At 43.2% G+C, this 24,536-nt stretch overlaps 1 protein-coding gene across 2 annotated transcripts in view; it reads left to right on the top strand.

The window, feature by feature from the left end:
• Positions 1–24,536, top strand: part of CALN1 (calneuron 1) — a 120,047-nt gene that overhangs the window by 37,333 nt on the left and 58,178 nt on the right. For both annotated transcript variants that reach the window (XM_062592615.1, XM_062592616.1), the window contains exons 2-3: positions 4,986–5,129; positions 21,028–21,140. In XM_062592615.1, coding sequence (XP_062448599.1) covers positions 4,986–5,129; positions 21,028–21,140 — 257 coding nt within the window. The remainder of the gene's footprint in view (positions 1–4,985; positions 5,130–21,027; positions 21,141–24,536) is intronic.

Raw genomic sequence — 24,536 nt, 5'->3', positions numbered from 1 at the left:
GAGGATTGTGGGGGTAATTGAATTGCCTTGTGCTTTAATAGGAAACCTGGAATGTGCAGCTGTTAAATGTGAGGAAAGAGTGGGAATTAATTAAAAACACACCCCACACACCTTTTGCGTGCTCAAATAACTTGGAGAAATGAGTACTGTGCTCTCAGCTCTTGTGAAACATAAGGCCTCACTTGGGGAAGAACACTAGGCTAAACTTTCCTGAGAAACATGCCTTTAAAAACTACTAAACAGGAGATGAACTAGGCACCCTGAGTCCTCTAAGAGGTATGAAAGGTTAAAAAGTTGTAACTTTCTTCAGAGGTTGTTCTTTCAGTTGAATTTGCTAATTTTCCTCGGAGCAGTGGACAGATAGAAATGTTTTCCGATTAAACCTGTAAAGAACCTTGAAAGGAATCTTGGAAAAAAAAGCGAACTCCATCGGTAAATAACCTGCGTGTGTCCTGCTGGCTTCAGCATTGCTGCTGCGCTGTTCCCTCTCTCCCCTGCCAGCCTTGGCTTGGGCTTTTGCACCTCTTGGCTCCACTTGTCCAACCGAGCCTCACTTGATCTCCCTTTCTGCTACTTAATCTTGCCTCTTTCACACAGTACAACTTCTTTCTCCTTACTAGACTTTTCATCTTGGTGACATTTTGTATAATTAATGTTACCTTTGCTAATTCTTTGAGGTTATGGAGAAGGAGGTTAAATAGGATGGAACTGAACACTGATCCCTGTTAGGCACTTCTATCCCCCTCGCCCCATTCACTTGATGGCTGTTTAGCATATGGTCCATCAGACAAAGTATGCAACAGCATTCCTTGCTGATCCTGTTTGAATTAATTCTGGGAGTAAGATGGTTTAGTGCTACCAGTAGTAGCTAGCTGTTGCATAAGCACTTTTTTATCTGAATCACCTTGCACAGAAGAGATTTATCCCTGTTCCTGGTGAGGCTGGAGATGCAGAGGCATGGAGAAGAGCAGTAAGAGGGCTAGCTCACTGAGAAGAAATGAAGTTTCCAGAGACTTGGTCCACTGCCATACCCAGCAAAATAGGTTACTTTTCATAATTTAAATCTTTCTATATTTTCTCTTCTTTCTGCTTATCCACTAATTTTTTGGTTCTTTTTCAACCTCCTGTTTTCAGGAGTAAAAGATGATGCTATCTAGTAGAGTGGAGAATACCTATTTATTAATGCTCCCAGGGGAAGTGAAATCTAAGTGTATGTGCTTGGTTTGATGTGAAGGCTACCGTCATCAAGGCTAGGAGGAGCGCAGACAGCTTTTGGGGCAACATCCCTTTGCTCTCAACTCCTTGTGTATAGCTTTTACTCTTCATTGTAAAAGCAAAACAAGGGTTTACTTTCTGTGATACTGTTCAGGTTAAAGTGACTCCATGCAGAGCTGCTTCCTGCCCAAATAGAAGAGGTCCTAAACTTTCTTCTAAGCTCAGGCAAAATCTGTGCTGAAAGATTTGCCCCATGGACCATGTCTGCTCCCAGTTCTGAGCTAGGCAACGTATTTGGAAAGTCATATGGGGAAAATACTGATGTATTTTTAGCTTTGGGTAATGAAATATAACAGCTAGAAGTAAAGGTGAGGGCCAGCAAGGATGCCACTGGTTCATGGAGCGCTGTCAGTATCAGCGCTTCTGGAGCACTTTGAGGAGAGCTAGTGGGGCTGAACTCCACCAGGCACAACCTGGTGGCTGTCACCTTAGCTGTTGCACAGGACGGCAGCCGGGAGTATGCCAGAAGAGCAGGAATTACTATTAAAAAAAAGCTGATAAGAAGGTGGTGTTACATATAAAGATAAAAAGGAGGCACTGTCTGAGGTCGTAGCTGCTTCTTGTACAGTGTGTTCAACCTATAAATAGCTCTTCAAATGTACCTCTGCACAAAGTGGTATTTATAGAGTGATGAGTGAAAAAAGCTCCATTTGAGGTCAGAAGTTGGCATGCAAAAGATGTTTCAGGCTTGGTCAAAAGTTCAGATTTCTGAAAGGTATGAAGCAGAGCTAGAACCAAAATTTGTGAGGTTTCAGGCTTTTTTTCCTCTGATCAAGGCTAAAATGTTTCAGTGCTGTTAAATGCACCTTTTGAAATCAGTGTATCTGGAGAGCATACTCACTAGATGGTTAGATGCAGAAATACTACAGTGACGCCACTGTACAAATGTAATTTATTCATGTGATTTGGATGAGTCTAGCTCACATGTAAACTTTTCTGAAGGTAGATTCATATTTTATTTTCTAAAATACTTTCTCAGTTCTTGGCAATATTTTCAGTTCTTTTTCAGCTGTCAAAAGTTTATTTTAAAATTAATTGATTTTGATGTAATATTTACTGCACTTCAGCTTTCAGCACAGCGTATGAAAATAGATTTCACTACAGCTGGCAGTGTCTAATGGGATTCATTCCTACTCCAAAGGCTCTTTGCATTATGTACTGATACTTCCAGCCGAGCTTGCTTTGAACAGCCTCACCAGCTTTTCATATCACTGAGATTGCACTACTTGGGCTGACAGGGAGAGAAGGTGGATCCAGGGTTGCATTTAAGTTTAAAGAAGCCACGGCTGATTCGTGCGTGAACCAAAAGTATAGATACCACAGATCTGGTCCAATATTCATTGAAATTCATAATATCTTCCCTTTTGACATCAGTGGGCTCTTTAGGTGTATTAAAAATTGATTGTATTTCATCATGATTAACCACAGTTTTGGTGAAGATAAACCGTAGGTTATGGAAGTGCCCTGGCCCTGGCGCATCACTAGGGTATTACACATAGTAGAAAGCAGCACATTTAAATTGAAGTAGACTTTGCTAAAGCAGAGTTGTCAAGGGAGCTGTGTGAACTTTGATGTGAGGTAATTTAGAAGCTGCCTTTGAATTCTAAAATTTTAAATAACATGTTAGCAACGATGTCACCGACACCATTTCCTGGTGCATTATATACCCTCAGTTTTTTCCCGGGTGGACCATGCATTACCTTTTAAGTAGCCCTGCTGCAGGGTGCTATTACTTCACTTATACATGGGGAGCAGAGGAGAGAGGGAAGCATGACATATTGGGAGTTTGTGGCTGGGCTGAGAACACTTTCCTTCTCTGAGGCTAGTGCCCAAATTCTGCAGGGCTGGGCAAACTTTTTCTATCCATTTTGCTTCCTGGTAGAGAATTCCTTCCCCCCCCTCTCCCCCCCAAATAAGCTACTGCTTTCTGAAGAAAGCTTTCCCTTTGCCTCTTTCTTCTTCATGAAATGCTTTCATGTAGCAATGGGACTACTCTGATACAGCAGCCTTGCTGTGGAAGCCACCAGGTGATTCTTCATATAGCCTTATTCTCTATTGGATCCCGACTGTACTTCATCTCTCATAGCATATTACATTGCAATAGGATTTTCACAGCTTCTGTTGGCCCAAGAGAAGAGTTTGTAGTGGGACGTGGACAGTATATCTCTGTCAAGAAGTGGAGTTGGTGGAAGAGTGTTTGGACATCAGGGTCTCTTGGTCAATGTTTGCCCCAAAGTCCACGAGACTTGACTTGCATTTCCCCGGGCACTATGTAGGTTTCGGTGCTGGAAGAAAGTTATGATTGTAGCTGGTTTGCATTAATTAGCTCTTCTTTTTGCAGCCAGTGCCTAAGAAAGATAAACTAACAATCCTCTAAACAAGAAATGTATGTATTTCAGCAAAGATCAAAAAGGGATGGCTGATGTGATTACTGAACCAATTAATTCTTGATTATCTTCCCAAAAGATATATAATAAAACATCCTGTATTTTTCTCTTCATAGCATGACTATTTAAACAAAATTGAAAGATCAGCTCCCTCTCTTTCTCCCCATCTCCAACCAAATCCCTTTGAGTAAGCTCCCAGCATTCTGAAATGTTAAAATTGCTCTGTTTGGCATTTTCAGCAGTCAGAGCCACTTAATCTGGGGAGCTTGGTCGTGGGTCTTCAAGTTAAGAAAGCCCTGAAATCTGTGAGATGTGGGAAACACGTAGTGCTCTTGAGGCCCTGGAAGGGCACGGCCACACTGGAGTTTTTCAGTGTGCTGCTCAAGTTCAAAGCAGCTATTAAAGGCTGGAGGGGGATATGCCAGAGTTAAAAAAACAAAACAAAATCAGATGTCAGAAGCTGATCGAGGCTTGTGAAGAATGGTGGAAGTGATTTCTTTGAGGCTGTCAGTATTTTTATTGATCTGAGGCTGTTTATAGCTGTATAACAATATAAATTGGAGAGAAGCTATGACGAACAGTGAGTGATGGAAATTGCCCAGGTACAGTTTAAAAGATGTACATCAGCATTTATTGGACAAGGGAGAAAATGCACATCTAGCTGTATCTATAGAACACTGGACCCTGCAGGGGTGGCAGTTCATGCCCAACTTCTCCTGTTCGCTGCCTCACTGACTATCAGCCAAACCCTTTGCCTTTTTGCCTTTGCTGGCGATGATGCTGATCTCACCAAGGAACCAGAGCTTAGTATATTGGCATGACGCAAAGTCAGTCTACCTTGCAGGTGTGCTGAGTGGCTTAGAGAAGGACTGTTTGAGAAGCCCCTGGGCCCAGGTTTGTTGGGCACCCATACATAGGATAGGCATTACTTTAGGATGACTCACTTATGCCTGCAGCAGTCCAGGGCAGATACTGCAAAAGGAAAAGGAACTCGCTTTGTATTGACCAATTAGTTTGCAATGATATTTGATCACAGAAAATACAAAGTGAGCAGGCATATAATGTTCTGTATTTATGGATGTGGATGCAGTTGTATATATAAATCCGTCTGCATACACACATTTGCATGAGTGAGCTCATGCACACACCTGTATGCAGGCATGTGTGAGCATATCCTGAATACACTGCCTGGATATTATCAAGTATGTCTCATTAATGTTAGAAAAAACAATTTATGCTTTATCTTTGTCCTTCGTGTCTATATGTGTTGACCAGGGCGTCCTCCACCCTGATAACTCCTCTCTTCTTTCTTCTCAATCACAGAAATCCGTGAAGCTTTTCGGGTACTGGACAGGGATGGGAATGGCTTTATATCCAAGCAAGAACTGGGCATGGCAATGCGCTCCTTGGGATACATGCCCAGTGAGGTGGAGTTGGCAATTATCATGCAGCGCCTTGACATGGATGGTAAGTCCTCACAGTTGTTTTTTTTTGTGTGTGTGTGTTACTAGTGCTGGGTGGATCTCCCAGTTCATTGAACCCATGTCAACATAGGCATGGCAGAAGAAGGACAATGGGGAAAACAGAAGTACAGAGAGGTGAAACAGCTCAACCTCTCATTGCAACCAGCCTGCAGTAGAGCCCATGAGCCTATGCCCCTATCCTTTCTGCTCAGCCATGAGGGGCTGGGAGGAAGAATCATCTTATTGACACCTTTGTGGGTTTCTGAAATTCTTGTGACAGCCCTGCAGAGAGCAACTTTGGAAGCTGAAGCCCTATATTTACACACAGGCTGTGTCACACTGTGTAAGTGTCCCCCTGCTGTCTCCTCTACATGCCACTTCCTTGGCTTTTTTAGGAACAGAGTAGTTCAATGCCCATGTGAGCGTCCTTGTATCCCTGGAGGCAGTTATCTCCTAGGTTCCCTGATGCCTGTCCACCACAAAGATAGACTGAGGTGAATAGGGATGTAAAAGACTGTTGCAACATTTCTCTGTTCATTTCTGGGCAGTGCCTGGCCCAGTGATGCTGAAGTGAAGGGCTCAGTGGAACATGACCAGTATGCCTAACCAAGCGACGCAGGCACTGCAGCCTGACTCTGTGGCCTTATCTGCTCCTTGCCAGTAAAAGATGCTGTGGATGAGAGCTGTGCTGTGTTGTAATGAAGCGTTGATGTTTTGGAAGGAGAAATTTTGAAGGGTGGAATAATTTTGAACGAAATCCTGCTGTGAGAGCTTCTCAAACGATTACTAAGAGGTAATAAAAGAAACAGAACCCACCATTAACAGGAACAGAAATGCAGCATCAGGATCCTGGAGCCAAGGGGGACTTTTTAACTGCTGCAAAGCTACAATCATAGCTGAGCCGAATGAGAGGACTGTCTTTAAAATGTCCTTGGTCAGAGATGTAAGGGAGACTTTTTGGATGCCTAAAATGTGCAAGGAAGATGCAAAGCTAATCAGACTTTCTGCCTTCATTGTACAGGGGTCCATGACAGTGAGGAAGCACTGTGTAGAGTTAGATGAGATAATGAGAAGTCAGAGAGTCCCAGATGCCGCCCCAATCTGAAAAGGGATGCTTTGCAACCTGATGCACTCTCCAGTATCCTTTGATGGGGGAGACTGCTAGGAGTGGAGCTCATGGGAGAGGATGGTAATGAGAGTGAAGCTTCCTTACCTCCCTCAGGATATCCAAGTCAAATACATCTATGAGCTACACAATACAGCTAGATTGATCAGGCCAGCCAGCATGCACAAGGTAGGAGCTTTTAGCCACCAAAGATGTTTAAGAGAAGAAGAAAGCAACATCATAAATCTACAAATTTATATTCAGATTGTATTCCGTGTGTTCCGCAGTAGCTCTTAGGGAGGGTTCTTAAAATGCATTGCTTTTAAATGAAACCTGCTCACTGCTTGAGTGTGCTAATGACAGCAAACTCCTAGGCTTAACTCATAGGCTTTCTTTTTTGTTGTTGATAAATTAGGCTGTGATTCTGATAGGAACAAACTTACTTGCGTGGCTTCTGCTACTTCTGTGTGAGAGGATGTGCTGTGAGCACAGGTTTGATCTTCATGCAGTGAGGAAGGCAGTCCTCCTCCTAGATGAAGCAGAAAAGAGAATAACAGCCTTTCTGAAGGATATTCAGATTCTCCCCTAGAAAAGAGAAAGAAAGAAACATCAAAACTGGTGGATGGAGAAGATAAGCTGTTGAAATGATCTCATACCTTAAAGGAAAAAAAAAGTCCAATCCATTGTTTTTAAAAACATTTTCTCCCAAACCTATCATTTGCGCCTTGCTGTGTTCTTCTGGCCTTTCTTAACAAACTAGGTGATTTCTCTTCAGATTTTGCAAAGGCAAAACTCAGCATGGTGCCAATTCATGGACTGTTTTACTAAAGCTCTGTGCTTTTTTGGAAGAAGAGTGGCTTTGGGTTCCAATTCTGATTCATCTCCAGCTATTCCCTGACTCTCAGTCTCACAGACTTGAGACTTTGGTACTCTTTCATATACACTCCTAGTGTGCAGGGACCTGTAAGTGGAATGGTGGAGTTAAAATAAAGTAATGAGCTACAGATGGAAGGAGTTAAATTCATGTTTGAGGTCTTTCAAAAAGATCGGTATGTTTTCTGCAAAGATAGGAGACGATTCTTCATCTCTTCCAGGTCAATAATTCCTACAAAGAACTCCAAAGATACGCTCCGGCTGTGCTGTTTTTCATTTTTGTTCTGATGTCTAAGCTGCCCATTGTCACAGTGTTTTGAGTAAAGTGTTTTGAGACTAGACACAAGTCAGTGTTATGTGAACGTCAAACAGACCATCCATTGAAAAAAGACAGCGTAACGGGGAATTTCCTAAGCACTGAGAGACCAGAGGAATATTATCTGAAAGATCTACCTAGTTTGCAAGCTGAATTAATGCTATATGGGTTACGGCTATTTTTTTCTCCAATGGATTGTCTTTATTTTTTTTCCACAGTTTGACTTGAATATGTAGTGAGAACCAGCAATAGCTTCCTCCTTCCTCTCCCACTGCGAGTGAGCAACTTTTGGCAGCATGGCCCAAATCCGCTGACCTCTCTGGGATGTGAATCATGCCCCAGGGTTTCAGATACAGCCTTAATCTCAGACGCCTCTATTTGTCTTGAGGGTTGCAGGCTTTTCCGAGAGAGCAGGCACAGCTTTGGCGTAGTGTCTGGAGGTGGGAAGCTGGGCTGGCTGAAATGCGTGTGCAGGCAGGAGTCCTCTGCAGTAAGGGGAAGCTGCGGAAGAGACAGTAATCCTTCTGTGCACCCCAAGGCACGTGACCTGTAAGTTATGATGTGACCGCAGGTACCGTAGCCAGACATATATTTCTCCACACAAGGCTGCTGCCAGTGTCTGCTAATAACGAGGTAACACAATTGGCAGTGCTTCGTATTTAATCTGAACCAGCCTGAACAGACCTAGTGCAAACGTAAGGTTTTCATCAGAAATTACCTTGGGAGTACATTTGCATTGCAGGATGGCAGAGTGGCTGTATCTGCCTTGGCTCGTTTAACTGACAAGCTTCTGATAGTGAACAACCCGAGCTGGTCTGAATTTTGTTTTTGTCGTGAACCCTGTTTTCTGTAGGGACAGGGAGGGAGGTGCAGCCTTGTCTGAGTCAAGTCAAGGAATGGCTGGATGTTCCAGGTGTAGAAGGAAGATTGCCTCACTTGGTCAGACAAAACTTGTTCCAAAAAAGAGCATATGCGTTTTATACTGGACTGGTTTTGTGAGTATGGATAAACTACCATGACAAGAGTATTTCCCATCTGTATGTCACCCTCTGTCACAAAGCATCTCATAAAGCTCAATAAATAATTCAGAGATGAACTTCGTAGCTATCCAAGGACAGTTGTTTCTGGGGCTGCACATGCAGTTGTCTAATAATACACAGTAAACCCTCAAATTAGAGCAGAAGTGAAGGTGCATTTCATAATTCAGTGCATCTGAAGGCAGAATTTAGTTAGAAAATGCTACTTAAATGTAAGTGAAAACCGCAATTACTCCACTTGGATTTTGCCCAGGAACTCTTCACACACGTCACATTGCTTTTAATGGCCCATGATTTTTGAGTGCTACAAGCAACCTTCCTTTACAGATAACACCAGCCAACTGTCCCTATTGCTGAACAAAGGCACCATTTTATTACTGACTTGATGGGAAGAGCATCACCTGAAGAGGTCTCCTTCAGTCACTTCGGTCTCTATAGAGTTTTCTTATTTATTTTCTGACCAAGCCAGATCTGTCTTTCCTCATCTGAGCTAATCCTACACTTGGTGCAAAGCTATTTGTAGCAAAACACACATCAATGTGTATTCTTTCAAAAGTGTCCTGAGTCCTGACAGCAACTTTAACCAAAAGGGAGGTTTCTTATTTGTCTGATTATCTTCCTTTAAGTTGTCTGTGGGTTATGAATCATTCAGTTTGGTCACCAGTTAAAGATTTTTTTCTTAATGCATTTTGTTTTATTGGGATTAATTATGTACTCACTAGTTTCTCCAGAGGGATTTTGGGAATATAACATTTTGACTTTTCCTTCTCTTCCTTCTTTTCCTTCCTAATTTTCATTGCACAAGGGACAAGTTTGTTTCTTCAGGAAAATTTTAAGAGATCCATCAAAATCCAAAAGGATAATTTTGTTTAAGCATTATAAGTTGAATTAAACAGTCTAGGGAGTGGAGATATGCTGTGGCTACATCTCCAGCATAACCAGTGTGTGGCTACATCTCCAGCATTAGCAGTGACAGAGCTAGAGATGACTGTGTCCTGTCAGAGCAGTTTTTCCACTGACAGCCTCTGGGAATGTCAGAGAGGTGATGCTAAAAATGGTAACTGAGGAAGTGCCAAAACTGAACTGGTTCACAAGCTTCCAAGTTCTCAGCCCTCAAGTTGTGCTCAAATGTTGGTGCCTTTGACCAGACATAGGACGATGAAGAATGGGTTCTGCTCAGGGTAGGGAAGAGGATGGAAACCAGAATGTTCGTGCGCCGTTGCCCTGACAGGTGGGCATGGAGCTGCGAGGTTTGCCAGGAGTGCCCAAGTGCCATTAGGAGCTCAGAGTAGCCAGATGCAGCTCCCCTGCCTGCTTGAATTTCAAGGATGCAGATTGCACTGGTCTGTAGTGCCACGAGACCTGTGATGTGCCAAAAGGCTTGTGTTATTTGTCTGTTGAGCTTTGATGAAGCGGCACAGCAAGGCTGCCTCAGAGAGGTTCAGCTGAGACACCAGGGGGTTAAACACAAGAGTGGGTGAGCTGGTGCTGGCAACTAGAACAAGATACGTTTTCCTGTGTATAGGGAAGTGCAAACTTGCAATGAATCCTATAGTAAGAAACATAGAGCAGCTTCCTATCAGTAGAGACTGCTGTCAGATATTCCTAAGAGGCTGTGCGCACGGTTTCCCATTGGCCTGGTTTCTTTGCCTTTGTAGCTGGGGGCAGCCTGGAGGCTCAGCGGCAGCAGATGCTCCAGGGAGCAAGAGATACTCTGTTCTTGCTGTGGGTGAGTTGTGGAACAAGTGGAGGCACATGGGGAAGCCCTTCGCCTTCTTCACACCTTTGTCCAGAGGCAGAGTGCCAGCTTTCACCAAGGAGCAGACTCCCAGTTACACTTGCCTTCTCAGCACATCTTCACTTAATGGAGCTGGTTCCTTTGGATATCTAATTCACGACAATTCTGACGGATGGCAGGCGTAAGAGGTCAGAATATCTACTGTATTTCCTAAAAATGCTTCCTCCACTTTTTTTTCTTTCCTCAACACTCTTTGCTGTTTTGGAAAGAAAATTTCACCCAGGTGAAGCGAAACACAGCAGCTGCAGGGAGAACTATTTTAGTTGGCATAAAAAAACTAAATTAGGGACAAAAAGATTAGAATATAACTGGCGTATTTCAAGGTCTCTAAGGAAAGATTATAAATCATCAGAAACATATCCTTTTATGAACTACTGGAAGATGGTACAGTATTGCTGTGCTGGGGGAAATAAAAGCAAGACAAGGAGTTTTTGAGTGCAGAAATGCCTCTCCTTGGGAAGGAAGGTGGAGAACAGTACTTTGATTACTCAGAGCATGAGATTCACATCACATTAGGTCAAATTTTTGCTTTCATCTTTACTTGTGGGGAGATGTGGTGTACAGACCATATTCCAGCAGAAGGTTGTTCAGTGTACGTGGCTCTACGTCTAGGGTGCAATGCCATATAGGAATATGCTGGTTGCTATTGGCCTGCAAATAGAAGCGAAATTTTACCCTAGTTTATACCTTTGTGTCCACTTGATCCTTAGACATAGTGAAGATTAAAATTAGGTGTTGCTTGATTTTTAAGACTGCAGAATAAGGGAGACGGATGCATTTTCATCTGCAATCTGAAGAATGACCTGAAATGTTCTGTTGGTATGTGGAGAGTAAAATATTTTGTATATTTATGTACTAGAAAAGAAATTATTTGTAAATTCTTCCAATTGGCAGTAATTCCAATAAAAATGCAGTGAAATGGCACATTAAATGTGTTGCCTTATCTATGAAGCCTGCTCTTTAAGCAGACTTTAGCAGTAAAATAGATGAATGTGTGACTTAAGCGTCAAACTGTTTCACTGCAACACAAGACACTTTTATCTGAGGAATAAAATAAGCACTCAGTGTACTAATTAGAGGAGCAGCTGGTTTTCAATACCCTAGAAAAATAACTTCAGGCTACTACAGGAGGAAAAAAAAAATCCAATGTGTCAAATTATTATAGTACAAATAGGAAATACTTTGATTAAGCAAAATATGAGCAGGCTCCATCAGTATATACAAGTGAGCTACCTGTTACCTTTTATCACGTTATGTGACATGTCAGCAATAAGAATGAACGTGTAGCGCATCCTGTGACATCTTGCTGAGTAATAAAAAGCACAAAAAAGAAACACTAATTTAAAATTCTAAATATTCCCAAACTTCTTTTTAATAGACAGTTTAATAGACAGTTGAGGGAATGTAATGAGAAATGATACTGAAATTAAGGGAAAAAAACAGTAAGCTGTTCCTGGTGGACAAGGCAAAAAAATTTAAGATATCCCATCCTCCCAGAAGAAGGCAATCTGACTTTGAACCAGTTCTGCTTTGGACAGTCCCGTTGCTGGTATGGCAGACTGCATTTCTGTTGACCTCTTATGCCTTGCTCACAAAAGTTCTGCTGCTCAGGCACTACCCGTATTGCATTTTAATGCAGTGAGACACTCTCTCACATACATACGCTTACACCAGTTCTGCTTTGATGCCCTTTGGGAAGGGATTAAACTGGCATAACTGCACTTCATCAGGTTGGTATAACTGTTTCCCTAAGAGTAAATTCTCCTAGCTGTTGTATTGCTGTTGGATCAGGTTTTATATGTAGACACTGCTTTGGTTTGATGGTATTTGGTTTCCTTCACAAAGGAGAAGCGAAAACAAGATCAGATATTGCATAAACTCTATTGTCTGGAGCTTGTTGCAGGGATGGGGACTACAGAAGGACCTGCTGTATTAGGATATCTAGGGAGAAAATAAACAGCTCCTCTAAAAATTCTGTGCTGATCTTCTAAGGTGTGTTGCTGAGCTGGGAAACTTGGTCAGTGAGAAATGCCAAGCTAGGAAATGGATTTGATGAGACTTGTCTTGATTTATAAAGGCCCCTTTCTTTGTGTTTGTTCAGATTTGTAAAATGGAAATAATCATATTATGTGTTCTCACTGGAAAGAATGAAGAGAATTTTTTGTTGCTGATGAAGCAAGTTGAATTTGCAGATCAATACCAGAAAGAAGTTCATAAGTAATATCAAATTCCATGTTTGATGCAGTGCTTAGATAGCATGACTGTGGCCCTATAATAGGAAACACAGAGTTTTCTTTCCTTCCCTAAAACCTGTGTGTCTTGTGCTCTTAATGGGGCAGAGTCCTCTGCAAAGCACAGCGTGTGGTCAATGATCTGCCTTGCCCTATAATTTGATTGCCTTGTTGTTTATTTGTTCTTTAAAATGCTGTATTCCTGCTATCACGATTTTGATTTCATAGGGTGAATATGCTAGAGAGAATGCACATTTTTCCTCTGTTTTACTGAGCTTCTAACTTGCCAGTTGCCTCAAAGTTGTACAGAGCTGTCTGACTGCTGCCATGATGCCAACAGAGCTTTCCTGCTGTTCCTGGGGCCTGGTGAGCAAAAGTAATCAGAGTTCTCTGTAGTTTGGATGTGATTTTGCTTCTGCCAGTCATTTGGCAAATGGGTCAACTGGTTACAACTTGCATGAGCATCTGCAGTTTTGCAAAGATCAGCAAAGTAAGCCGTCTCGTTTTTGCTTTCCTGATGCTTTTGCACTGGAGAGAGTGTCCTTGGGGACCGTGCGTGCAAGGCAGCAGACGCGTTGATGTCTTGCAGCAGATCTGCCCAGCTGCCTAACACTCAGACGCGCTGGAGGCAAGCCGTGCACAGCAGGCCCTGCAGCACATTTACCTGCAGGACAGCCACTCACAGGGATGTTAATTCTGGCATTCTTTAGCTTCCAGGGGGTTACGAGAAGCTAGCATGCTCCTTGGCAGATGTCCGATGGCTTTTACTGCAGTCTAAGTTACTGTTTTTGTTGCAGTTCTCTCTTCTAGCCAAGTACTAAAAGCATCCTACTTGTTTTAATCCTTGTGATGGAGCTCAGTCACCCCAGCCAATATGCTGGTGGGCCTCTGTTCTGATGGCTGGTACGAGTGCTAAGTGGATTTTTATTAACAAAACTCTGTTTATTGTCTCAGAGACAATGCTCCACTTACAGCAGGGCACATCAGACCTGGCATTGCAAATCCAGAACCCTTAGTCTTCCCCTTCAATCACTGCCTTGCAGGTCACCTCCTAGACAGGCTCCCCTTGGGCAAACATGAGTGATTAACAGATTTTTTTAATGGAAAAACAAACAAGCCCTTTACAACAGTTCCCTTTCTTGCAAGACAAGTGAACAGGCTGGTCAAATTGAATAACTCTCAAGGTCCTATTCCTGGTGCTGTGACAGATGCACCCTCTGGCTCCTGCTCTTCCGGCTCCCTTTGATCCTATCAGACCCTGTGGAAATTCTCTCCTCCAACAATCTACATCTGTACAGTTTGCTAACCTTTTATGTGGAGCTCTCCTTGAACCAAAGCAGCCAGGTCTGCAAAGCCTCCCTTAAAACGGTGGGACTTGGATTTGACCTTCAGGGATAGGGTGGACTCCAATGAAGATGTTTAACCCCACCCTTTAGCTCCAGCTAATTTGTTCCTAAAAATAACTTCATATATTAAAACTTTATACATTAACACTATGGGGATGTGTGGCAGCACAGGTGAACAGTAAACGAGTGTCTGATTGGCTCTTACTGTCCCTGAGGAACAAGAGAAACAAGGAGTGGTGGGTTTTTTTACACATCTTCCCTATTTTAAAGTATCAAAGACCCTCTGCAGACAGCTCTGGTGGGGAAACTTCTCAAGGAAATGTGAAGAGGACACTTGGGAAATAGGAAATGCTCTTTGTCATCTTTCTCTATCCTGGAGACTGATTGCACCTCCTGTGCCTGTGGGTAGTGGTGCAGGATGATGAGGGAGGTCTAGCTTCTGGCTCTGCCCAGCAACCTCCTCTTCCATAACATTTGGGCAGGTGATACTGTGCCTCAGTTTCCCATTTGAAAAAAATGCCTATTTGGTTACTGATTCACTCTCAGGTCTGCAGTGAAGCTTTATCTCTTCATTTCAGCCACGTTTCATGGATGTCTTTTAATAAAAGTGTTTTCAAAGTCAAAAGTTTTGTAAAAGACTTTCCCTAGCTCTGGTTAAAGGTATGGATTGAGGCTGTAATTATGGAGGGAGCTTTTGGGTGCTGTTGAGGGAAAGGTCAGAGCAGTGATCAGACCTTAAAATCTCTGAAACCAAAATACTTGTCTGGGAAATATCCTGTGGCTGGAACTAGTCTATGCACATCCTTTACATCATTTCAAGACATAGCAGCAACAGCCTTCACAAAACTGTATTATTATTGCACAGGTTACTTTATGGGCACAAACAATGACACAGACTGGGACAGAGAGTCACCGCAGCTAGCTATTAAGAGAATAAAAATAAACAGGAGCGTTGTGTGAGCCTGGGACCCAAGCTGCAAACGACTATCTCATTAACTTTAAATATATCACCTAGCTACACTCTGGAGGTCAAACTCAAGAAAAAAAAAAGAAAAAGTGAATACTTATCAGTCTACACACAGCAGATTCTCATCTCCATTTAAATTTGTGCCTCATCTTAGTGCCTTGACAAGAAACTTTTAAGGAGGAGAGAGAAGGCGATTATCTTTAGACTGACCAGGGTAAAGACTTATTTAGAAAGCAGTCAGGCCAGATTATGCCGGGTTTTAGTTTAATGCACAAGGTTCTGAAAACCAGGTTTAAGCCTCTGTCCTGCCCTTGGGTCTAGGTTTGCCATGCAGTATAATCCATGTGTGGTTTTTCTTTCTCTTTTTCTTTCCCTCCCTCTGCCATTTTTCTTTAGCCCAATGAATATTTAAATATGTCCTCCAAGGGAGCAGCTCCAGCAGGAGACTTTTGGAAGGATAGTAGGCAACTGAGGGCTGGGGGTTGGGACTCTTCCCTGGGGTGGAGTGAGATGGGTTCAACCTACAGCTCCAGTAAGCATTTAATTGCTTCTTCAAAGCAGAACGGCTCTGACAGGAGAATTTGCCAGAGCCCCCGCACAGCCCCGCACATCCACTGGGATGTGGGAGATTTGTAGCCTAGTGCTAGCTCACCACATTCCCCCTTTCCTCTTCCAAATCCCACAAGGTGACCTCCTGTAGGCTACCACTCTGCTAGTCAGGATCTCTCCCTGTCCAGTAATTCCAGCCTGGACAAGCTATTTCAGACCAAAAGTCCATAAGACCACAATAAATATGCCAGGAAAATGGCTCAGGCCAAATGGATGCCGCATGGCTTGGTGTAACAGTAGAGACAGGGGGGTGTTATGCGGTCTTGGCCCTCCTTGAGTACCCTGGCAAGGTGACTGCTATGCTTTGCCTTCCCTTAAAGAGTCGCTCTGTTTCCTGCTAAACAGCGTCCAGCAAATGTAACCTTCCCTTTTCCCTTTTGTTAAAGTCAAGGTGGAGAGGAGACTGAGAGAAGACAAAATTCTTGGGACGAGCTGAAAATATACTCAGGACATCAGCTTAGAGAGATGACTATGATTTTCTGTACTCAGCTCTATAGCACTAGTGAAGTCCAGCTCTTTCAGTAAGAGGAAATAACACCTTGAAATCTCTCTGGCCTGAAAACCTAAGAGCACCTTGCCAATGTGAATGAATTTGGATTGAGGGTGAGTAGTTTAGGAGAGTAAATCCCCTTCAGAAAGTGATGGAGGCTCCTAGGTGTCTTCAGCTCCCCTAGATATGTTCATATAACCCTGAGTTTTCTCCCTGTGATCTCAGTGATAGGAGGCTCCTCTAAGAGTTGAGACATTAGTGATTTCTTCTTTTTCACATCACATTGACTTATTTCAAATAGCTAATGACTATTCTGAGATGTAGATCCCTTCCCAGGCCAGTGAGGTCCAAAGTAATTCTCCTTAGGCTACAATGTCTCGGAAAGCTGGAAAAGATCTTAGTTTCCTGATTCTGTGCTGCTTTTAGTGACCTCTCCATCATCTTCTGCAAACTTGGCAAAAGATGGACATTGGACATGTAACAGGCCAGATTATTCTGTGCTATAACTCTGCTGAGCTCCATGGTGACTGCCAAACCGAGCACGCAGCACAGCAGAGCGTTAACATCATGGCTCTTCCAACTGATAATATCTGCAAGGTATTCTGCACCTAGAAAACGAATAGCGCGAATTGCGGCAATCAGCTTCGTAGTGAAGAGATCCACTGAGAGCTTTGGCCCAAGTGCGGAGCAGGCAGCAGAGCCTGAATCCAGCTTTGGGAACCTGAGGTTGCTGTGGAGGGAAAGGAGTCCCAGGAGAGCCAGTGATGTTCCTGGGTATTTTCAGGCCTTCCCATTCTGCGATAGAGAGATTAGCCAGGCTCATGCAATTGCTCCCAAGGCTGCTGACAGTGAACTGAGTTGCTATTCCTTTTCATCATCACACTTGCCTGGTCTTTGTCTGAGTTGAGACAGTGCCTTGCAGGGAATAAACCTTTGTGAATATCTGGAAATATTTAGCATACAGCAGATGCTAGTGGACTAATAATGATAAGCAGATCTAATTCATCTCTGATGTAACTCTGTGGCCAGCGATGTTCTGAGTCATACTTGGAGTTATGCAAGGTTTTAGCTGCACGATTGCTAACCCTCTTACATTCTTACGTAATGCAAGAATTAAGAGGAAGCATTATTGGGAAGAAAAATCTTAGAAAGTGTCTGTAAGTAAATAAATAAATAATTTGGGTGGATTAGCCATGTCATTTAAGCTGAGTTCAGTTTTTTTTTTTTTGCAGTAATGTTGGGCTAGTATCCCTCATGCAAGCAATTGCTGCTGATGGGTGGGAACTCGGTGATTACACACAGGTGGTCAGTGAAGCACCATGGGGATTGCATCCTATGCTGAAGGCTTCACTCTGCACCTGCTGGGTCCAACTGCCCCTTACCTTTTACCCTAAGACCTGACCTGCTGCCACAGGGGCAGGGCAACACGCTGGCCTGACCGCCCTGCTCCTGCGCAGTCTACCTCAAGGAGGTCTGCATGGCCACCAAGGTCTCCCAGCCTTCTGCAGCTTGTGAATAAGTTATACTAATGCATGACTGCCTTAATCAATTAGGGACTTGTGCCCAGCATGGCTCAGGTTTCTAGACCTATTCTGCGTTTATAACTGATGTGAGTGGTGAGAGGAGAATACCTGTTGAATGCCACTCACTCATAGCTTTAGCTTTTCATCTTCTTGCGCCCCATCCTTACTGTTGACTCTGTATTAGATCAGTTCCCACCTCGTTTTGGTCATAGTGGGCAGGTTGTTTTCCTTGACTGTGATGAGGTCTTTCTAAAGTTATTAATGCTAAAATTGTGGGAATGGGAGGGTGGTGGTAGATGTGGACAGCACACAAATTATAAGTTGGTCTGGGATACCTCTGAGGAATTTGAGTTGTTTGGTTACTGCTGGAGGAAGTGTTGTTCAAGATTTGCTGAAGTGATTCATGTAAGCTGAAGAAAGGTGAGCACTGTGTAGACAGCACACATGCCACAGACTACAATCTTCTTCCCCTTCTTTCCATTCCTTAAAACTATCTAAAAGTTAATTTCTGAATAAGCTGCACATTGCTTACTCTGGATATAAACTACTCTCTCTCAGGAATAATAGCTGTAGGCATGGCAAAACCAAACATGCAAACGTGCACAATCTTTGATTTGCCTCCACTGCAGACCATGGAACAGATGCTAGGAACATACATCACAAACTAGCTTGTGGCACTGCATGTGGCTATCGCAGTGAAGAGGAGGAAGAAGAGATCTTTTGACTGTGTACTGTCACAAATTTCAAGCCAAGCCTTCAAGCTGAGCGCACCCATGAGCTGATGAGTGGCCTGAATTCCTTTATATTGTCCCAGGAGCTGCCAATACTGGGCATTTTGGGGTACACCATAGACTGTGGAGAGCAACCAATGTTGCAGTGGGAGCATCCTGGAGTCTTAATGCTGTTTTTTGCAATAGTGCTCTCCTGGCTGTTGGATATTGTAAAGGGAATTTTCAGCCAAAGTTGAGAGTTCTCTCTCTCTCCCTCTCTCTCTCTCCCTCTCTCTCTCTCTCAATGTTCTGATGCTGCAGTCTCCTGAGATCCTGATGGCAGGAAGGTTTGTTTTCTGCAGCTTAAAACAAACCTTAAAGGGCTATTTCTACCAACAAAATGTTTGTGAGTCTAGCTTCTTTGCTAGTTAACAGTTTTAATTGAAAAAGCGCTCAATAAGAGGATAATGCATTTGTAATGGAATCTTTCTTCTGAGGTTATGGAAAATGCTATAATTAAGCTGAAAATTAAGCCCTGTGAAGTTAGTTATGATCACTGGCAAAGGCAGAGCGAAGTCATGAGAAAGGGGTTGCCCAAAGTCTTGTTCTGAGTCAGAAGCAGAACCCAAGAATCCTGGCACCTGTTTCCTCCTGAGTCATGTGTAGGATTTTTCCTCCTTCTCTCCTTTGTGCATGAAATGACATTGTAAAAAATTCAAGTTGAATATTTGGGGGTCGGACATGGATAGACCAAATATATACGGGGTAGGTACTAGAACCTCTTTAAAATGCAAATTGTTTTCTTGCTAGTCTGGCTAATTTCTGTAACTCGATCTGCATCGTAGTGTATGTTTTTGTTGTCACTTTTCCCTTGGAGTAGTGTACTGCAGTGTAAATCGCTCTAAATTCACTGTCACCTTGCATTACCTTCCACAACGTGATCCAACGTGCTGTGACTGATAGAATCCGACTTGATGTCATCAACTGATGTCTCCCATGGGACAGCAGAAAGAGTACATTTTCCTGTGGCCTATAAATGTTTTAAAGAATGGCTTTCAGAGTGGTGGGGTCCCCACTCCTTTCCTATTCTACTTAATAAGTTGTCCCTGACATGAGCTCCATCCTGCTCTGTGCTGAGCCCCTCCAGCTCTGCAAAGCCCTTCAGCACCATTCAGACCCCTGAATGAGTGAGCAATGCCTAAACGGTGGACAGGGTCGTCTTGCATGTTCACTGCTGTGCTGCACTGAAGCCACTTAAAGGATCAAAGCTCTTACGAATCACTGCCGGGTTTCTTTTCAGAGCCCCACTTGAAATCTCACCTCCAGGATGTCTTCATGAAATCATAGGCTGAGCCCTTCAGTGTGTAGAGATCACTGTTCTGGAAAAGGAGTTGCTTTAAATCTGCTTATTTAACATTGTGTTTCTGTTAAGATAAGGACACAGAGAGATTTCAATCAGTGGTGCGTATGCTCAAATCAAGAATATGAAATATAAAAAAAGAACAAATACCAGCAGCATGAGGTACATATGGTAAAGCCATCACGTAGGGCTGCTGCAGGTACTGGCAGTCAATAGTGACATTTTAATAGTGACCATTGCACTGATCTGTGAAATTTAGCCTGGTGGCTTTAGACCCTCCTTACACCTGACAAGTTAGCAACAGAACTACACAAAGAGGCGGATGTAGTGAGTTCCAGCTGAATTTAAAGCAAAAATAATAATAAAAAAATCTTATGCTGATTCGGTTTCCAGACTTGAAGGCAGGCTAATATATCCACCAATATCAACTGGTCTAATACTGGACTTTTTTTCTTCCCATGAAAGAAGAAAAAGATGTCTTAAACCAATAGGAACAGGATGGGGCTGCAGAGTCAGCTTGGCCTGTGATGGGAGGCTCCTCTGGGGAGATGGAGAAAGGGCTCCCTTTGGTGGGTTTGTGTCTCTGTGCTTTGTCTCTCTAGAAAAGACAAGCCCTACTCTTGGGTGATACGGGAAGGAACTGAACCTGGCAGGGGGAGTTCCCCTTGCTGTAGCATTGATGAGGATGAGGAGGTGAAGTGTAAGGGAATATGTGTATGGACAGATGGAAAAAAGAGAGGAGTATAAGCATTGAACCATGCTGTTGAGAGAAACAGGTATTTTTAAGATCCTTCAACATGCATGAATTTCCCTTCTTTGCCATTTTCATTAAGCATCCCAGAAGTTCTCCAAGGGAAGAGTTATGTTTGATATAATGCTTAGATATACTTCAAACAGCCACATGCCTCATTTACAAAACATACAATATACTGCAGGGGCTTGGAACTGCGTTGGCTCAGTTCATTAATGGCAGGAGCAGTCTCCTCTTCCTGCTAATGACACTGAAACTGTCTACACTGCCTGCTCGGCATGCTGAGCACAGAGGCCTTTAAACAGACAGATGCTGATGGGAAGCTGAAATGAAATGCCTTGTGGAGTTGTAATAGTCTGGCTCTTTTTCCTCCACGTACTCCCTCCTCTGGAGGACAGGGTTGGCCCTGTAAAAGCTTTGCAGAGACCTGATTGTTCAATGGCTGTTTCAACAAGGCAGAACCCTGGCAGCACTCCTGGCTGTTGCTGAAATAGGTTGTTTTCTTGTATAGTAACTTGCCTGTAAACTCTCCAGGGTTGGGGAATGGCCTGTTCATCTCTATTTGTGCATCAGCTGATTCTAACTTGGGACCTGAGGATGTTACAACATCAACTGTTCATTGAGATAGTAATGAAGTTGAGTCTGTACAATGAAGTTGATGCAGGAGTTACCCTATTGAATGCATGGATTCATGATACTTAGCAGGTCCAGACTAACATGGTAGACACTACTAGTGGCATTAAGCAGTACTTCAGTGAAAACATTGATCATTTTCTTTCATTCCAGGGGATGGCCAGGTTGATTTTGATGAATTTATGACCATTCTGGGACCTAAGTTGGTATCATCAGAAGGCAGAGATGGCTTTCTGGGAAATACAATAGACAGCATATTCTGGCAGGTAAGTGGTAATCTGTTAAATGCAGCATTTGCCAATGAATATCAATAGTTTCCAAAATAACAGTGATTTGTTGGGAAGCACGAGAAGTTTTGCTAAACAAGAATAGCTGGGTGAAGGCCTTACAAAGTGCGCTGTGTAATGTCGTACTGTGGTCCTGGAGTGACCTCCTGTCAGTGAGACGCCTGATCTGAACACCACTGACAAGGAAGAGGAAGCGTGTATACATTAGTCGCTGCATTTGAACTGTGGTTGAACGCAGCAAAGCGTTGAGTTATTTTTGCAACACATTTGGGGCCATTTTGGAAATCATTTTTGGAAGAGAAAGATCTTTTTTTTTTCTTTTTTTGAGAATACTAGATTAATTAGTCTTTTGTATTAGAAACCTTGAACTTGTCCAGCTGCTCACAGAAATGTATGGTTATTCATCATCTGCTTGGCTGTGGCTAATGGATGCACCCGGCAGACCGAGCGTGTGCTATGCAGGTCACAGTTTCTTGGTTTTTCTGTGGTTAATTCAGGTTCAAGAACGAGGATAACTGTGTGCAGTGTCTGTACAAGTTTTACCCATGATACTGTCCTGTGTTGCTGTGTTGGTTTGGTCCTTCCTGTTTAAGGCATCAGATGAAAGGCAGGTTTTGCAGCATGGAGCTGCCTTATGGATGTCATGCACTGTGATTTCACACAGGATTAGACCTTCCTGGAAAAACAAGGACAATCCAGGCTGTTATGACAGGAATTAAAAATCTCCCAAATCATAGTGCTGCATGTTGCTTGCCAATGGATTAAATGTGTGTTTTCCTGGGAGATTGCTGCTCACATCATTGCTCACCCAACAATCTTCCCTTGCTAATAAACCTGGGCTATTACTGAGCTCCTGTGACTCAAAAGAGTCAAACCTGGAAGCGTTTTTGTCTTCTGTTACTATCCACTGGTGTTATTCAAGCTGAATTGCATGGAGTTTTGTAATAATCTTTTAAAGGCCTTTAAAACTTGTTCTTGGCCTCCTGGGGAATGATATAAACAGCTCTGGAAATCCTGGTCTGGATCCCAGCATTCAGTTGTCAAAGCAAGTGTTTGGCATTGGCATAGCACAGTGGTTTATAGTGTATCTGGAGGGGATGCAATGGTTGAGCTCACACCATGAGTGGTAGGACTGTAGCAATCATTAATGATTTTATTGCCTTCATTTCATCCTGCGAGCCTCCTCACAGTGCGTGACTATTGGAGGGGAAGAAGCATAACTCTTCTCATGAAACTGTTTGTGTTTTCAAGAGCCTTCTTCAAGTGTCTTCAAAACCCACTTCACAAGACGTATTCAAGAACCGTAAATGCCCACCGGAAAAATGATATTCATGATCTGAACTCTTTGGGGAAGCAGAGAGACCTCCCTAAAATTCAGCTCACAGTTTAACCTGCTGTCATGTAAATATCTTTCAACCCATTTAAATGGCTGCATGAGTACTGCATTGCCTTGGAAAAGATGTCTATATTTTTGACCTGAAACATTAAAAACACTACCTCCCTACATAGTACATTCCTGGATTTCAAAGCACTTTGCAGGAGAGTTCAAATCCAAGTTGCTATTTTAAACATCATGAGGCTAAGGCCTGGAGAGAAAATGGCTTAACTCAAGATCACAATGCAAAGCTTGGTGAGCTGGTGTGAACCTGGGAATGGAAAATGTGTCTTCTGCATCTCAGGCAGGGTTCCATGGCACAGGTGTGTTACAGTGAGTAGCAGGTTAACCCATGGGCTAGATGTTCCCAGCTGAGCAATAAGGTGGGTTTGCTTTACCAATGTTCATCCTCTGCTATGGTCCTGGAGCAAGTAAGTTTTCATCTCACATTTCTCTTCTCCTGGATGAGGGAGAACTCATGGAGAATATAGTGATTTTGCTGCTTATTTTCCAAGGAAAAAACCATCTAGGGAAATGCCATTCAGGCTGTGGAGCAACAAGTTCACTTTGCCTGTGTCTACCTGGCCAGAAAAAAACTTTGGCTATACCAAAGCCTTCTCCAAGTGTGTGAGTCATCTTGTCCGTAAGCAAAGCATTTATACATCTGCATTATCTTCAGTGGGATTACATGTGAATTTGAAACAGAGCATTTTCCTGAGTCAGGACCTGGCTGTGTTTCCCATATCCCATTGACATGCCTTTTTCACATTTGCTGGAGCAGGAATGCCTTTAGAGAGGGGTGGTGAGTTTGGCTTGTAGAAAGAGCACTTTGCTTCTGCAGGAAATAATCTCCCTGAGTGATTTTAAGGATATAATTGTGCCTAAGGACTGGGGCTGTGAATGGATCTGAGTGGACAGAAGCAGCAAGGATGTGACAAGAAGAGACAGTTTTGTCTTTGGGGATAGTTGGCTCCCGGGGAACCTCACCAGCAAACTGCGTGCATTGAAAGACATCTTGAAGAGGCTCTTGTGTTGGGCACAGGAGAAGAAAAGACATGTTGGCATCCAGAAACTGCCTTCTCTTCTACCCAGACAGCTTTCCCCCAACTGTCACGATTTTGGCTTTCGACTATTTTTGCTGAGGGTCCGTCTTCCCATGCTGTGACGCTTTAGTGCAGACTCTGTTCCAAGTGCACTTTAATAGCACTTTAAATAATGCAACGACAGAGTTAAATAATAAACAGCAGCAGAAGGAGAGAGGAATTCAAAGGAACAGGCGAGGGCCTAGAGATGTATTTGCAGATGAAACTGGGGGTGAGTTGGTGGGACACAGGAAGGCGGTTCCAGATGGCAGAAGCTGCAGAGGGGAAGGATCTTACAATAGTAGTGGGGCTGCAGGAGACAAAGAGGGAGTAGAAATGCTGGAAGAATAGAGAGCGAAGAAAGGGATCATCCAGAGAGGAGATAGACTTGAAATAACAGGGAAATGATGTGTTGTTTCTATTGTATATGTTAACTGAAGAATGATGGTCTGTCAGCAAAAGGTTAGCTTCTGCTGAGTCCTACATATTGGCAGGTATTAGAGACACAGAGGGTCTCTCAGATATATTTTCTGTTCTTGATTTCCCATGTGGACTTTAAATTGAGTCATATCAGTTTATGGTAGAGGCAGCTGACTGTTGCTTTCACAGGTAGCAGCGATCAGTTCTGCTCCAGTTAGAACAGCTCTCCGAGGGCTCTCAGGATGGTTGGAGAGGTGTTGGGGAGGGAGGGAAAAATCATCTCTGCAAATAATATTTCAGGCCAAGTCAATATAGACCAATGATATCAGGAGAGCTGAGGAAACATTGACTTTCGTTTACCCCAGAAAGTCCTTCCCGAAAATTGCTAGTGAGCTTTAGTGTGCGAGAAGCAGTTTTGCAGAGGACATCCCCTTGTGTTCTGTTTCCCAATGGTATTCTTTTCTTTATGCTCTCTGTTTGCAAATGAAAGTACATGCA

The sequence above is a fragment of the Rhea pennata genome, chromosome 20 (genome assembly GCF_028389875.1).
Source record: "Rhea pennata isolate bPtePen1 chromosome 20, bPtePen1.pri, whole genome shotgun sequence".
NCBI classification, from domain to species: Eukaryota; Metazoa; Chordata; class Aves; order Rheiformes; family Rheidae; genus Rhea; species Rhea pennata.
Note: the sequence above shows the minus strand (reverse complement) of the source record. Positions and strands in the feature narration are given on the sequence as shown.